The sequence below is a fragment of the Leuciscus leuciscus genome, assembly GCF_965113295.1.
Source record: "Leuciscus leuciscus genome assembly, chromosome: 9".
Classification (NCBI taxonomy): domain Eukaryota; kingdom Metazoa; phylum Chordata; class Actinopteri; order Cypriniformes; family Leuciscidae; genus Leuciscus; species Leuciscus leuciscus.
Window position 1 is genome coordinate 1,023,340 of NC_138733.1, and position 15,632 is coordinate 1,038,971.

General features: G+C 40.0%; 1 protein-coding gene across 1 annotated transcript in view; it reads right to left on the reverse strand.

Moving 5' to 3' along the window:
• The window catches only part of LOC309506195 (uncharacterized protein), a 535,239-nt gene that overhangs the window by 198,756 nt on the left and 320,851 nt on the right, over positions 1-15,632 (reverse strand). The window contains exons 18-19 of the mRNA XM_082179817.1: positions 12,393-12,566; positions 7,581-7,754 (exon numbers count right to left, since the gene is read on the reverse strand). Coding sequence (XP_082035943.1) covers positions 7,581-7,754; positions 12,393-12,566 — 348 coding nt within the window. The remainder of the gene's footprint in view (positions 1-7,580; positions 7,755-12,392; positions 12,567-15,632) is intronic.

Consider the following 15,632-nt stretch of genomic DNA (forward strand, 5'->3'; position numbering starts at 1 on the left):
TAATAAAGATTGAGAAGATTGGATCAGTTGTGCTTCTTTTTTTTTTAAACACATTTTTTTTTGGGAATACTTGATGCGGGACAAGATTCCCCTGAGAGAGTCTGAATTGAAATGTTTTTGTTAGTGACTTTATCATAACAATATTAAGGCACATTATTTAGGATCTATGACCTAATGTTTGAAAATAAAAACATTGTCTTGTAACATATTGCAATGATAACTATCAGAGAATAAGAAGCGAGGAAGAAAGAGAGAATCATGGAGAATCCTGAAGAGACGGTGGACAAAGCGAAAGAGAAGCGGAAAGGTTGAAAGAAAGACATAAAAACAGGACAACATCCCAAAAGCCTGAAATCAGCTCCACATGAAGCGCTGGTGTCGTGTCTGTCAGGGCTCTCAGTAATCTGGGCAACACGCGTTTCTTCAGTGCAGTCGTGCAGGTAAAGCCTCAGAGTTTGAAGAATCACACATTCTGAAATAGTTGCTGTTAAACGTGAAGAAGGTCTCCAGACATGAATGATGTCTCACACCAAACACTCACACATATGCTGACTGAACATCAGGCATGTTGTTATTTGATGGCAGCTGTGCTTTATGTGCGGGACCACATACATCACATTTACACATTTATATTCATTTTCATGCTGATTTCAGAGCTGAACGAGGAGCTGAAAAGCTCATATATCTGTCAAATGTTATATTGTACAGTAGTTAATTCTTTACAGACATAATCCTTATTAATTATAATATGATTAACTATAATATACTTTTCTTTTCTAAAGTAAATTACAATATTTATTTAAGTTATATCATAATCGTTGCCTTTCATTGATGACGTTGCAGTGGATGATGGGAATGCAGGAGGAGCTTGTGATGTGCTCTGACATTCATCCAGCATCTGAGCCACGGCTCTGGGTTTCACAGCCTCAACCTCGTCATCTTTGATGGAGCGCTTCTTGAAACGAGGATCAACAAGGGATGCTACTGTATGTTCAGAAGGTCATCAGTGGCAGCATGGTCATATTCCTCATTCAGAGAGCTGATGACAGTAGCCTTGATGGTCTTGGTGAGCTCTGAGTCTTCAGCTTCTGCTTTCAAGACCTCCTCATTGAAGAGCTGCAGTTCAGGTTTCAGGAACGACACACTCACATGTTCTTCAGCAGAAAGGCCATCAGTGAAGTCAGCAAGTGGAGTTAGAGTTAGAGCCTTGCAAACAGACTCCAGGACATCAATGTCCTGCTATGAGGAGCAAGTGCCTTGTTTTTTATCAGCTGATGAACTTTAGCAATGGCCTTCTCCTGCTCTAGCACTCGTGCTTTCATAGCATGGCGAGACCCTGAACTGGTGGAGATTCTGTGATCAACCTGTGCTTTGGCAGCTTGAGCTCCTCTTGAGTGGCTGCTCGTTCTCCTTTCTTTTCCATGAGAAGGAAAAAGCACTGAGCACTTTTCTGCACACACTCATGGCTCTCTGAACCCTCTGGTCTCTCACACTTTCCTCTGATGATGAAGAAAACAGAATATAGTAGTGATGGGACGGTTGATGCCGGGGCTCCGATGCTCCGACGCAGTTTTCAAAGCACTATTGATTCACACACTGTACCGATGCTTGTGTCAAAATGACAATCCCACATGATTGATGACGTCTGAAGCTTCGAGCGTCATGCAGTATCGGAAGGTCGGGACAGCTGGGCCTCATCTGATGCAGAAAAGGGAAATGATTATCGAAGTGGCATTATTTAAACGATTTAACACTACACTTCCCTATAACATCATTTATATATTTTTTTAAAACAGAACACAAAATATTGTTTTCAATTGCTATAATTATGATCTCATCCTTGTATATGTTATATTATTGCTCAATATGTGAATGCGTTGGCCAGGCTACACATGACACGAGTTGTGTCTCATTGGCAGAAATTAATTTAGATGAGATTAGGCAGAACTGTATTGATCCACACTTGTATGTCACCGACTCCCGAAACTTTGTTTGGTCACGTGCTTTTCTGCTCTGTGGTGATTTGTTAGATATAGTGGAGAAAACAAGTGTGACCACCAGATGTCACTAATGCGCATTGTGTTAAAAGCTTCCAGTAATGAACCTTTTTTCTGCACAATTTGATGAAAGCCTCAAATGCTTCAGAAAGCCTCGGTTTCCCATCACTAGAATATAGGCACATTTGTGCAAACTTTAGATGATTATAAAATAACTTCAAGTATTTTGTGTTGATAAATGACAATGTTATGACATAATGAGAAACTACATTTAGTCCACACTAGGGCTGTCTCTTTTTATCCCACAATTCTGAGTTCAATAAAGGCTAATTCACACGGCCCAAACAAACTGACAAAATCTGACTTGATCACGCCATGACAACTTCAATGCCAACAGATGATGTTTTATTAACAAAGTTCAGGAGAAGCTCATTCAGATAATTAACCTAATAAACACAGGAGGAGCACATTCAGTTAATCAACTCAATTAACCATAAGAGGTTTACATACAGCAGGCTTACCTCTGATCCATGACAGTTTTACAGCATCTCTCCTCACTTATAACTAATGCCATTCATACAATGTCTTATTCAGCTACTAAAGCGCTAACCAGTTTATGCTGACACTTGTAATTGAATAAATGTTGAGAAATGATCACAAGTTACTGTTGAATTGAATAGATGCACATTTTAAAACATTAACATGTTTAATATATATGCTCTTTATATATCAAATGGCGTCAAGCAGAACAAGATGATTAATTTTTTAGTCACTGCCTTTAAAGCGCACAAACTCACACAAGTTGATGTTTGTTGGGGGCAGTGTGAATACGACAGCATTTTCCCATTTAAATACACAGTCAAACTGAATAATGAAGAAAACACAGGATTGATCTGACCTGAGATCAGCTGAGAGAGTCGCGACTGCTACTCCTTCACTGGAACTGACAGACGATCAGACACTCGTGAACCACTGCATGAACACAAGCTCTAGTGTCTTAAACTGCCCTATCATGCTGTTTTACACCAGTCATATCATGATATTTTCAAAACATCATTATTTGGTGTATTTGGTGTAACAGAATATGCTACCATACTTTAATGTCATAAACACATTATTAATTCACATACTGTACATTATTGTAGCTCCTGTTGTTCCTATACATAGTTCCTACATGACGTCACAACATACGGGCATTTGCCGACCCGGCGCCATTTCTGTGGGCATGCTGTGGGCAGAACATTAGAAGAAGAAGCTGAAAAGAGTTAATTTCGTGATAAAAAGTGAAAATGGTCATCTCCTGCTGGGTCAATGGATGTTCAAATCGTGCCGGAGGTTCAGTTAAATTTGGGTTTTACAGTATACCCGTCATTAGACTTCATGAATGTGACGTTAAGCATCAGAACAACGATGGAGGTTATGGCTGGCGAGGATAAACAGGAAAGAAACTCCCTCAAAACACGCAATAATTTGTTGTGTTTTATTGCGAGTGTACACAAATATAAGTTAACACTTTGCAGTTTGAATGATGTCCTGTATACAAAATGACGAGGTATTAAAAACATACAAAAACAACATTGTTTCCACTGTTCGATCGCGCCCGCGACTCTCTCTTTCACTCTGCCACACGCACACACACATTCCAGCCTTGCAATCTCAGATTATGTCCCTAAAGAACCCGCGTATAAAGTAGTTCCGCATTAACCGTTACATTAATAATTTGCACGCGAGTTTTGTTTATTTTCATGCCGTGTATTCATATTCATACACATATTTCCAGGCTCGGAATTGCTCACATGTGTTAAAACTCATAGCCAATACCAGATAATGGTACACATGGATAATACTGTATCTGAGGCAAAGCTGCAAAATCAGTGCTCAGTTTAGCGCATACGGATCCACACCATTTATGACTGAAATGTTCGCATTGTACCTCTCTCTGTCTTGTGTTAATAGAGTCTCTTTATAATCTCTGTCACTTTGTCTCTTCATGATTTTCGTAACATTATAAATAGAAAGAAATATTCGAAATTTGCTTGTAAAACTCTATACTGTCTATGTTAAAACTTTGTAAACACAGCAGCTTATGCCCTCAAAGATGGCGTCTCCGGGGAGGTCACGTGACATTAATTGGCCTGTGGGAACTATGTATTGTAGTCGATTTCTACAAAGCCCCTCCTTCTGGAAAGCGTAGTGTGCTCTGAATGGCCAGCTGACCCAGTGCGTTGTGTTTGGCCGAACACCTCAAGCGTGTGTTGGAAATGTAACTCTTACCATAATCACAAGCTTCAGCTTCCAAAGACAGTGAATAATGCCGTCAGTTTTACCATATCAGTTCGAGCCGAGTCGATTCTGAAAATGCAGACGATCAAGCCGATCGATCAGACACTTACGGTGGAGCATTACTGACACATACATATTATGTTTTCCACTCAATTATGTCGTAAAAACGAGATGTTATGTTGTTTTAACGACATCTTTTCTTGGTATCCTTTAAATGGTATTCAGTGCAAAACAAAAATGAAAAATGAAAGCTTTAGTGTAAGTTCTGGCAGAAAGACTAAATTGTTACGTCACTCATTACCTTCACATCTAACCAATCGTGTTCTAACACTTGTAGTCTAAAAGATCGGGACTTAAACATGTCTGAGTTCGCAGATGCTGATGCCAACAATCCTCTCCATCCCCCCAGCCTCCACCAGGATGGTCCATTCCCCTCCATTCCCGCCTCCACTAGGATGGTCCTGTGAGCGTGTGTGTGTGACGCCAACATTCACCTCCACCCCCCCCAACCTCCACCAGGATGGTCCATTCCCCTCCATCCCCCCAGCCTCCACCAGGATGGTGCATTCCCCTCCATCCCCCCAGCCTCCACCAGGATGGTCCATTCCCCTCCATCCCCGCCTCCACTAGGATGGTCCTGTGAGCGTGTGTGTGTGACGCCAACATTCCCCTCCATCCCCCCCAAACTCCACCAGGATGGTCCATTCCCCTCCATCCCCCCAGGCTCCACCAGGATGGTCCATTCCCCTCCATCCCCGCCTCCACTAGGATGGTCCTGTGAGCGTGTGTGTGTGACGCCAACATTCCCCTCCATCCCCCCCAACCTCCACCAGGATGGTCCATTCCCCTCCATCCCCCCAACCTCCACCAGGATGGTCCATTCCCCTCCATCCCCCCAGCCTCCACCAGGATGGTCCATTCCCCTCCATCCCCCCAGCCTCCACCAGGATGGTCCATTCCCCTCCATCCCCGCCTCCACTAGGATGGTCCTGTGAGCGTGTGATGCCAACATTCCCCTCCATCCCCTCCATCCCCTCCACCCCCCCCCCAACCTCCACCAGGATGGTCCATTCCCCTCCATCCCCCCAGCCTCCACCAGGATGGTCCATTCCCCTCCATCCCCCCAGCCTCCACCAGGATGGTCCATTCCCCTCCATCCCCGCCTCCACTAGGATGGTCCTGTGAGTGTGTGTGTGTGACGCCAACATTCCCCTCCATCCCCCCCAACCTCCACCAGGATGGTCCATTCCCCTCCATCCCCCCAGCCTCCACCAGGATGGTCCATTCCCCTCCATCCCCCCAGCCTCCACCAGGATGGTCCATTCCCCTCCATCCCCGCCTCCACTAGGATGGTCCTGTGAGCGTGTGATGCCAACATTCCCCTCCATCCCCTCCACCCCCCCCCCCAACCTCCACCAGGATGGTCCATTCCCCTCCATCCCCCCAGCCTCCACCAGGATGGTCCTGTGAGCGTGTGTGTGTGACGCCAACATTCCCCCCCCCCCAACCTCCACCAAGATGGTCCATTCCCCTCCATCCCCCCAGCCTCCACCAGGATGGTCCATTCCCCTCCATCCCCCCAGCCTCCACCAGGATGGTCCATTCCCCTCCATCCCCGCCTCCACTAGGATGGACCTGTGAGCGTGTGTGTGTGACGCCAACATTCCCCTCCATCCCCCCCACCTCCACCAGGATGGTCCATTCCCCTCCATCCCCCCAGCCTCCACCAGGATGGTCCAATCCCCTCCATCCCCGCCTCCACTAGGATGGTCCTGTGTGTTTGATGAAATTTGATGTGTTTGGGGAATTTCTCTGGCTCTGCAGATCGGTCAAACTCAGGGGGCAACAGCGCCACCAAAAGGAAGCGTGATCCCATCACTGCAGGATTTACTTAAAGAACCCTCAAACTACAATATTTATCTTGTTACAAATAGAATAAATCTTTTTGTAGGAGACTTTGAGCATTGTAAGTTTGTAGATCTTATACATGCACAAACAGCAACATAACACACTAAAGAAAAAGGAAAACATGAAAACGCATCATATGACCCCTTTAATACATTAACACAAATATAACACAACTGTTATTAAAAACATAATGTATAAACTCAAGCTTTCATTGTTAGTTTTCCAAAAGTGAGCTTGAACCCCCCCCCCCCCCCCCCCCCCGTCTGTCAGAGGATCGTTGAAATCTAAATGAAGTCTTGATTTATAACAGTGAAGTCACTGTATCTGCAGTCTCTGTTGATTCTGTTGACTGTGAGTCTCTGTAGTGGATCCTTATTCACCATCAGATGATCATCAGAAGATCAGACTGTCATCTAATACCTAAAATAAAACACACAAAGTCACATATGCAGCATGAGATATTACATCTGTCACATCTTTTCATAAGAAAACTAACTAGATAATCTATATTAATTCATCCTCAAACATGATAATATAGCTTCTATCTGATGCTCAAAGTCACTTTACAAAATCAAAAGCACATGAAAGGTGACTTTCACACAACGGACAGCTGATACAGAACCAGCAGAAATGATCATTACACTCACTACACATTTAATATCAGTTAATAACAAACAACCCAAATCTCAGAGTATCACACACAAAAATTATGGAAGTAAAATAATGCCAAATGTTTTTGAAACAAAAAAGCCTGTTGAATTGCACTACTAGGCATTGAATTAGTAGTTGCAAACATTTTGTATTTTTAAACAGTTTGAATATTTTGGAAGTGAAATATGAAAGGTGAATATGGATCATTAATTTGTAATAATGAAAATGTGTTTGAAATGTTTTGAATTGAAATATTCACATATTCCCTTAAATATTACATTACAATATTATTCAACCATGCAGAATAACAATGCATAAAAATGAAAGCATGGTTAATGCAATGCCTATTTTTTTCAAGTAGTGCAATTCAACTGGCTGTTTTTTGTTTCAAAATCATTTGGCATTATTTTACTTCCATAAAATATACGTAATATTAATATTATTTTCCCAATCAGTCACAACACTATGAGTAGAATTAAACTCATATTAAACATAGTTTAAAGTTCAGAGACCTACAAAAATGAAGATCAATTTAAGAATCTTAAACAAAATATTCACACACACACACACACACACACACACACACACACACACACACACACACACACACACACACACACACACACACACACACACACACACACACACACAGACAGCTGGTGTTACTGAAACTGGTACAATTTCCTTTTATTTCTAGTGAGTAAAACTAGACATTTGAAAATCGTTAAGAACTATTCTTACCATAGTTTCTCCAGTTTATAATGTGGATCATCCTTCAGATCCTTCAGCAGCTTCACTCCTGAGTCTCCTAGATTATTATCAGACAGATCCAGTTCTCTCAGGTGTGAGGGGTTTGATCTCAGAGCTGAAGCCAGAGCAGCACAACCTTCATTTGTGACACCACAATACCTCAACCTGTAGAGAACAATGACACACATTAAGCCTATATCCAAAGATAAACATGACACTTAAAAAATAAATAACATAATAATGTCAATATGAAATATTTACAAGTACTCATTGGTTCAAGTTTTAAAAAAACATCAGTTAGGATTAGGGGATATTATATACAGTTTGTACAGTGATCTTCTTCCAATTCGTCTGTCGATTAAACCTTTGACAAAATCATATCGCAACATTCAAATCTGTGTTCAGTAAATCAGCTTTTGAAAAAAACGTGGCACTTAAAGGGTTAGTTCACCCAAAAATGAAAATTCTGTCAGTAATTACTCACCCTCATGTTGTTCCAACCGCGTAAGACCTTCGTTCATCTTCGGAACACAAATTAAGATATTTTTGATGAAATCTGAGTGCTGGGTCACTTCTCCATAGGCTGCTAGGTGGCCCAAACTTGCTGGCCCAGAAAAGTTATTAAAGAGATCGTTAATATAGTCCAAGTGACTACAGTGGCTCAATCTTAAGTATATCAAGCGACGAGAATACTATTTGTACGCAAAAACAAACAAAAATAACGACTTTATTCCACTATTCATTTCCTTCTCTCTGGGCCTCGTAGTGCTTTTGCGCTGCGCGTCTGTGTTATACGTCATCATGCATCACACACATGACAAGCGTCGGCCAATAGTGAGCCTACGGACACAGACGCGCTGCGCAAAAACACTACGCGAACCAACTAGAGGTCCAGAGAGAAGGAAATGAATAGTGGAATAAAGTCGTTATTTTTGTTTGTTTTTGCGCACAAAAAGTATTCTCGTCGCTTGATATACTAAAGATTGAACCACTGTAGTCACTTGGACTATATTAACGATCTCTTTAATAACTTTTCTGGGCCAGCAAGTTTGGGCCACCTAGCAGCCTATGGAGAAGTGACCCAGCACTCAGATTTCATCAAAAATATCTTAATTTGTGTTCCGAAGATGAACGAACGTCTTACGCGGTTGGAACAACATGAGGGTGAGTAATTACTGACAGAATTTTCATTTTTGGGTGAACTAACCCTTTAAATTAACGCTTTTATCGATTACAATGTTTTGCCACTAGGTGACTTAAAAATTGTATTTGTTATTGAATTATGTATTCAAGAGAATGTAGTACTGTATGATGCTTCTGAAATAAAACTCAGAAAGATGTGATGAATTGTTTTTGTAAATATGACTCATCTTATACATTATGTACAGTTTGTATAAGTATATGATTTAACTTTTCCCCATAGTCTAGTGTTAGTCTAGTCTGGTGTATCGTCCCAGCCCTAGTGTGTGTGTGTGTGTGTGTGTGTGTGTGAGAGTGAGTGAGTGAGTGAGTGAGTGAGTGAGTGAGTGAGTGAGTGAGTGAGTGTGTGTGTGTGTGTGTGTGTGTGTGTGTGTGTGTGTGTGTGTGTGTGTGTGTGTTGTGTGTGTGTGTGTGTGTGTCTGTGTGTGTGAGTGAGTGTTTGTCTCTGTGTGTGTGTGTGTGTGTGTGTGTGTGTGTGTGTGTGTGAGTGAGTGAGTGAGTGAGTGAGAAAGTGAGTGTGTGTGTGAGAATGTGTCTCTGTGTGTGTGTGTATACATATTTTATGTACTTTATGACATTTTCTGATTTTCTGTGTCCTAATCTAAAGTGAGAACTATTTATGGTTAATACATTGTTAACAAAGCATTATCTAACTCTTTACAGAAGAGCTAATTAAACAATAACACTTTGTTAATTACAGTGATAATGAATGAAGAACTCACTATTTGTATATAGTCTTTTGATATATAAACTACAGCTTAAATACTATTATATACTATTCATTAACAATAAACTAATACAGGGTTTCTGCAGGTTTCAGTAAGTCAAATTTAAGACCTTTTTAAGACATTTTAAGACCATGAAGATTGAAATTTAAGACCTACACGACGCATTATCCAAGTTAGATAGTTACCTCGAGATCATTAGAGTATCTGTCTATCTATCTATCTATCTAGGATTATCTGATGTGTGTGTGTGTGTGAGAGAGAGAGGGAGAGGTAGATTTTTTTTTATAGAAAATTGTACTTTTGCATATTATACTGTAAAAACACAATTATTGATGATTTTAGTTGATCATAGTTGATCATAACTAGAGAGGAAATGATGAGATGATTAAAGTGACCAAAATTATCACGGTTATCAAAGACTCCTGTTCAAAAAGTACTAATACAACAGAATGAAGTCAATTCAACAAGTTTTATGTCGAAAAACAGCAAATAACAAATTGATTAGCATCAATATGCACTTGTTGTTTACGTAAACATTAAAATACCATTAAAAATGATGGCCAGATTTTAAAAGAGTGTCTTGCAACATGTTATCTACTAACATGTACAAGTTCAAATAAAGTTTTGACAAAAAAGGTTTTATACAAAGATAAACCTCATATTTCAGGCTTTAAATTTTTTTTTTTATAAAAAGAATGAGTCAAAAAAGATAAATTACTGACATTTACATATTAGCTTATATTTATTAGTAATGTTTGGGTGCACCCCCATCCTTCATGTTGACTGAGCTTTCAATGTTGTTATGGAAAGGGGTGATTGGTTGGTCCTGTCACATGACCTGCGGTGCGTTTGCGGCATTCTGAAAAGCTTAGATTTTTTTCATCTTGTTGCGCCTGGTAAAAAAATTAGCGTGTCGCTTCAATTATGAGCGCGCTTGCCGCGTGCCTACATTTGAACACACTTGAGCGCGCAAAAGACGCGATATGTGAACGGCCTCTGGCGAGCTAGCTCATATCAAGCCACAAGCTATTGGTAGCACGCGAGCGACGTGTTGGAGACCCCTGCTCTAGGGCTCCGCTTCGTAGGCTACAACTCGATACTTTTTTTGCTACTTTGTAATAACTTTCTGCGGCCAGCGTTTCTGGAAATGAACGAGGGTAAACACTTTTTTAGACCTGACTAAATGAAATTTAAGACCTAGGATGAAAATCTGGCCGTTTTTAAGACTTTTTAAGGCCTTAAATTTAAAGTTCAGAATTTTTGACTTTTTAAGACCCCACGGAAACCCTGCTGATAGTTTGCAAATGATTTATAAACAATGTGTTACTGTATACTTGTGATAAAGTGTTACCATTATTTCAAACTGGTCACATTAAGTGTAATTGTTCCTTTTGTATGTGATGGAGTGATTCTTCTTTTTCAAAAATAACACAAAATAAACAAAGTGAAGATGAATTTGACTGATAGCATTATTATTATTATTTTCAAGACTTCCGTAGATATGGTGATATATGGTGATATTATGGGCAGTCATGGCCTTTATGGGCAGTCATGGCCTAGTGGTTAGGGAGTTGAACTGGTAATCTAAAGGTTGCTGGTTCAATTCCAGAACCGGTGGGAAATGACTGAGGTGCCCTTGAGCAAGGCACCTAACCCCTAATCGCTCCCCGGGCGCCACACAAAAGGCTGCCCGCTGCTCTGGGTGTGTGTATCCACGTTTGCAGTGTGTGTGTGTTAACTACTCACTACTCTGCTCCTAATGTGTGTGCATTAACTTGGATGGGTTAAATGCAGAGGTCAAATTCCAAGTATTGGTTACCATACTTGGCCGTCACGTGTCAGTTTCAGTTTTCAGTTTCAGTTTCAGTATTGTTATTGTGTGTTATTTTGGCCATGATAATTGTCAGGGTTTGTACACCTTTTCCAAGGTCAAATTCAAGCACTTTTCAAGCACTTTCAAGGTCCATTTTAAAGCTTTTTCCAGCACCTTACACCACCGTAAATTACATACCAATACATAGTCAAAATTATTATTTAGTGTTTTTATCACATTAAAAGAGATAATGCTATAAACAGTAATCATGTAGTGATACATCTGATATGGTGACAGTCCTGGTTCAGGTGAAACACACACCACTTCCCTCTTTTCAGCTGCACACACACATTTTGAGGAAATGCACACGCTTTTACAAGGGTCTGTTTGCACAAGCATTACAAGGCAAGTTGATTTACACCAAACATTTGTGCTTTAAAAACCCTCTTCACTGTATCCTGCATCTGTTGTCTGGTTTGTAGTTCGTCCGGTTTATTTAACTGTTAGTTTTACTTTCTTTTGGGGGATAATCAGGGCCGCATTGAGACTATAAGGGGCCCCTGGGCTTTACCTCTTGAGGGGCTCTTCATCCACCAGAACTATTACCTACATTCACTCAATCTTCTTAATCACAAAGTGCAAGTTATCAGCCTTTTATTTTGCAGGAATAAATACCATTAACAAAACATCCAAACCTATAGGTCTGCTATATAAATAATATAAAGGCCTATACAAATATCTCTGCATGAACTACATATTGGCACATAGTGTGAACAGTGGCGGAGTGGGGTGAAACAGAAATCTCTTTATTTCAACATAAAAAGGAGTTTGACTATATACTGGACTGTTTTAGTGTCTACAACACAACCAAATACAAATCATTTGTCATTGCAATTGAGAAAGTAGTGAATTAGATCATTCAATACTGAGGGAATTTGAATTTTTTTTTGTAATATTCCACACCTCCAGATGGGGCTTACACCAAAGATATATTGTATGCACTATCTACTGTATATATGAATACTTATTCACTCTGAGTCTTTATGGTAGAGATGATCTTACCATAGTTTCTCCAGTTTACAGTGAGGATTCTCCAGTACAACAGAGAACAGCTTCACTCCTGAGTCTCCTAGTTTATTCTCAGACAGACTCAGTTGTCTCAGGTGTGAGGGGTTTGATCTCATAGCTGAAGCCAGAGCAGCACAACCTTCATCTGTGACACCACAACCACTCAACCTGTAGAGAACAATGCCACACATTAAGCCTATATCCAAAGATAAACATGACAACAACAAAAAAAGAAAAAAGAAATAACAACATAATAATGTCAATATGAAATGTATTCAAATACTAATTAGTTCATGTTGTTAAAATACATCAGTTAGGATTAGGGGATTGAATATACAGGTTGTACAGTATAAAAATCATTATTTCTTTTGAAAGTCCCCATTAACATGGAAACCTAACGTGTGTGTGTGTGTGTGTGTGTGCTCAATGTATTTTTAAACATTTTAAGGAACGTGTGTGTGTGTGTGTGTGTGTGTGTGTGATGGGGCTGGGAGAAACGATTCACGTGAAGGCTGCGATTCACCTATCGCAATTTTTTTTGTTTACGATTTATAAATTATATTTTTTTATTCCAGAATCAATATTGATTCAAACTAAATTGCTTTATTTTTTATCCTTGCTTATAGACGAGGTTGACAGAAGTTAGCCACTCTTGTTCCAACAGAGGATGAAATGTGTCGTTATCTATGAGTGTCGTAATATCCATTTCAAGTGGACGTGTGGAAGCGACGCGAGACTGAATGCACTGAAAAGCCCTCGCGCTACTCATATGCTGAGAGAGAGATAAGACAGTAGAGCTGCACGATTCATCTTTAAAATACTGTGATCTCCATTCAAACACCCACACAATCTTCTTCCAATTCCTCTGTCTATTAAACCTTTGACAAAATCAAAATGACTAAACAAAAAATAAACTTATAGAGCCATGTTATCTTTGCAAGCACAGACTGTATTTAGTTTGACTAATCTTTATTTTTATCTTATAATTAGCATCAAACAAACAATATAGCTCTTATTCACAGTGATTAAAGATTATTAAAAGAAAAACATTTAACATTTTTGCACAACCACAAAATAGGTGGCGATATGCACTATGTAAAAGAAGTAAGAAGCATGGCACGCTTTTTCTCAGCGTCTGTTTCCATGGTGACTCATGGATTCGTCGCTCTGTTGAGAAGGTCTGCTGTGTTAACCATGAACACACTCTGAGTCGGATGAACTTACTCCCGGACGCGTTTTTGGAACCAGCACACCTTGAGTAAGCAAGGTTTGGTTTAATCAACCAAGGGTTAAGGGTATGTTTGACGGTAAAGGCGGGCATACACTGTGCAATTTTCGTCTGTTTTTGAGCCAAATTCTGACTCGTGTGACTCTTTTTCGGGTCGGGACGATTTTTAGCTTTGTCATGCGTCGTTTGTCATGCAGTGTTCGTGCAGTGTACAGGGAAAATGAGAGGCGATAAACCTCTCCCAACCGGCAATCGGATGGTTGGATGAATTTCTGGCATGTTAGAAATTTTACCCTAACCCTAACCCTAACCTAACCTAGCCCTAACCCTAACTCTAACTATATCGCACAGTTGAAGCAGAGCTACGAACTGATTGCCCTAAACTCAGTGTTTTTTCCCTCACTGCGCCTGCGCGAAAACAGAAGTTTAACCATTTCATCTGCAGCAAAAAAAAAGAAAAAAAAAAACACGAAAAGAGGGAGATCTTTAAGTTCTGTAGTTCAAACTAGCTACAAATTACCGTTGCTTACCTCCAGATTGTTGCAAAATGGATTAACCATTGCCCATGTCTTACAAGCCACCTGTGATGTACACTTTGCCTCTTTTATTAGTTTGTTAAACAATGTTTTTGAAATAAAGCTGTTTTTAATTTTCATTGATGAATTATTGCAGTGTTCGGACATATTATAGACTTGTTAATAATTAATTATATGCTTATAATTCATTGTAATCGACCTAAATGTTTTAGACAATTTTCAAAGAGGAGGAGTAAGCTTCTATGTCAAATTTTATTATCCTCACAGCGCGTTGGTTATGCGGTTGTCACATTTACCGCCTTCTTCATCGTCTGTGTCTTCTCTCGTTTAAGTCAAGTCAAGTCAAGTTTATTTGTATAGCGCTTTTCACAATACAGATTGTATCAAAGCAGCTTCACAGTATTAAATTAAAATAGTACAACAAAGTTTGTTTCAAGAGGAATTTATTGATTGATAAAATTAAATTAAATATCCCCAACTGAGCAAGCCAAAGGCAACAGTGGCAAGGAACCGAAAAACTCCATCAAGTGACCTAATGGTGTCCTAAAACTCCATCAGGTGACCTAATGGAGAAAAAAAAAACCTTGGGAGAACCCAGGCTCAGTCGGGGGCCAGTTCTCCTCTGGCATTTATGAGCTAGAGGCCGGATTGTAGTTTGAACTGTAGGATTATATGAATGCCTGGCTGAAGAGATGCGACTTTAATCTAGTTTTAAACTGGGAGAGCGAGTCTGAGCAACGAACAGTATCAGGAAGACTATTCCAGAGTTTTGGAGCCAAATGTGAAAATGCTCTCCCTCCTTTGGTGGTTCTGGATATCCTAGGTATGACCAAAAGCCTTGAATTTAGTGATCTTAAAGAGCGCGATGGATTATAGGGCGATAGAAGATCCGTTAAATAGACTGGAGCTAAGCCGTTTAGGGATTTATAAGTCAGTAGCAATACCTTGTAATTAATACGGAACTTTATAGGTAATCAATGCAGTGATGATAAAATCGGTGTGTTATATGATCATATTTTCTTGATCTCGTAAGAACTCTAGCGGCGGCATTTTGGACTAACTGTAGCTTGTTTATTGAGGATGCAGGACAACCAGCTAATAAAGCATTACAGTAATCCAGTCTCGAGGTCATGAATGCATGAAGTAACTTTTCTGCATCAGAAACTGATAGCATATTACGTAGCTTAGCAATGTTTCTAAGGTGGAAAAAGGCTGTTTTTGTAACATATGAAATATGATTTTCAAAAGACAGGTTGCAATCGAGTATAACACCCAGGTCTTTTACTGTAGAGGATAAAGTAACAGGACATCCTATGATGTTAAAGTTGTATTGTGCGAGGTTTTGTGGGCGTTTTTTTGAACCGATAAGTATTACCTCTGTCTTGTCTGGATTTAATAAAAGAAAATTACGCGTCATCCAATCTTTTATATCTTTAACACACTCTGTCAATTTGGAAAATTTAGCGTTTT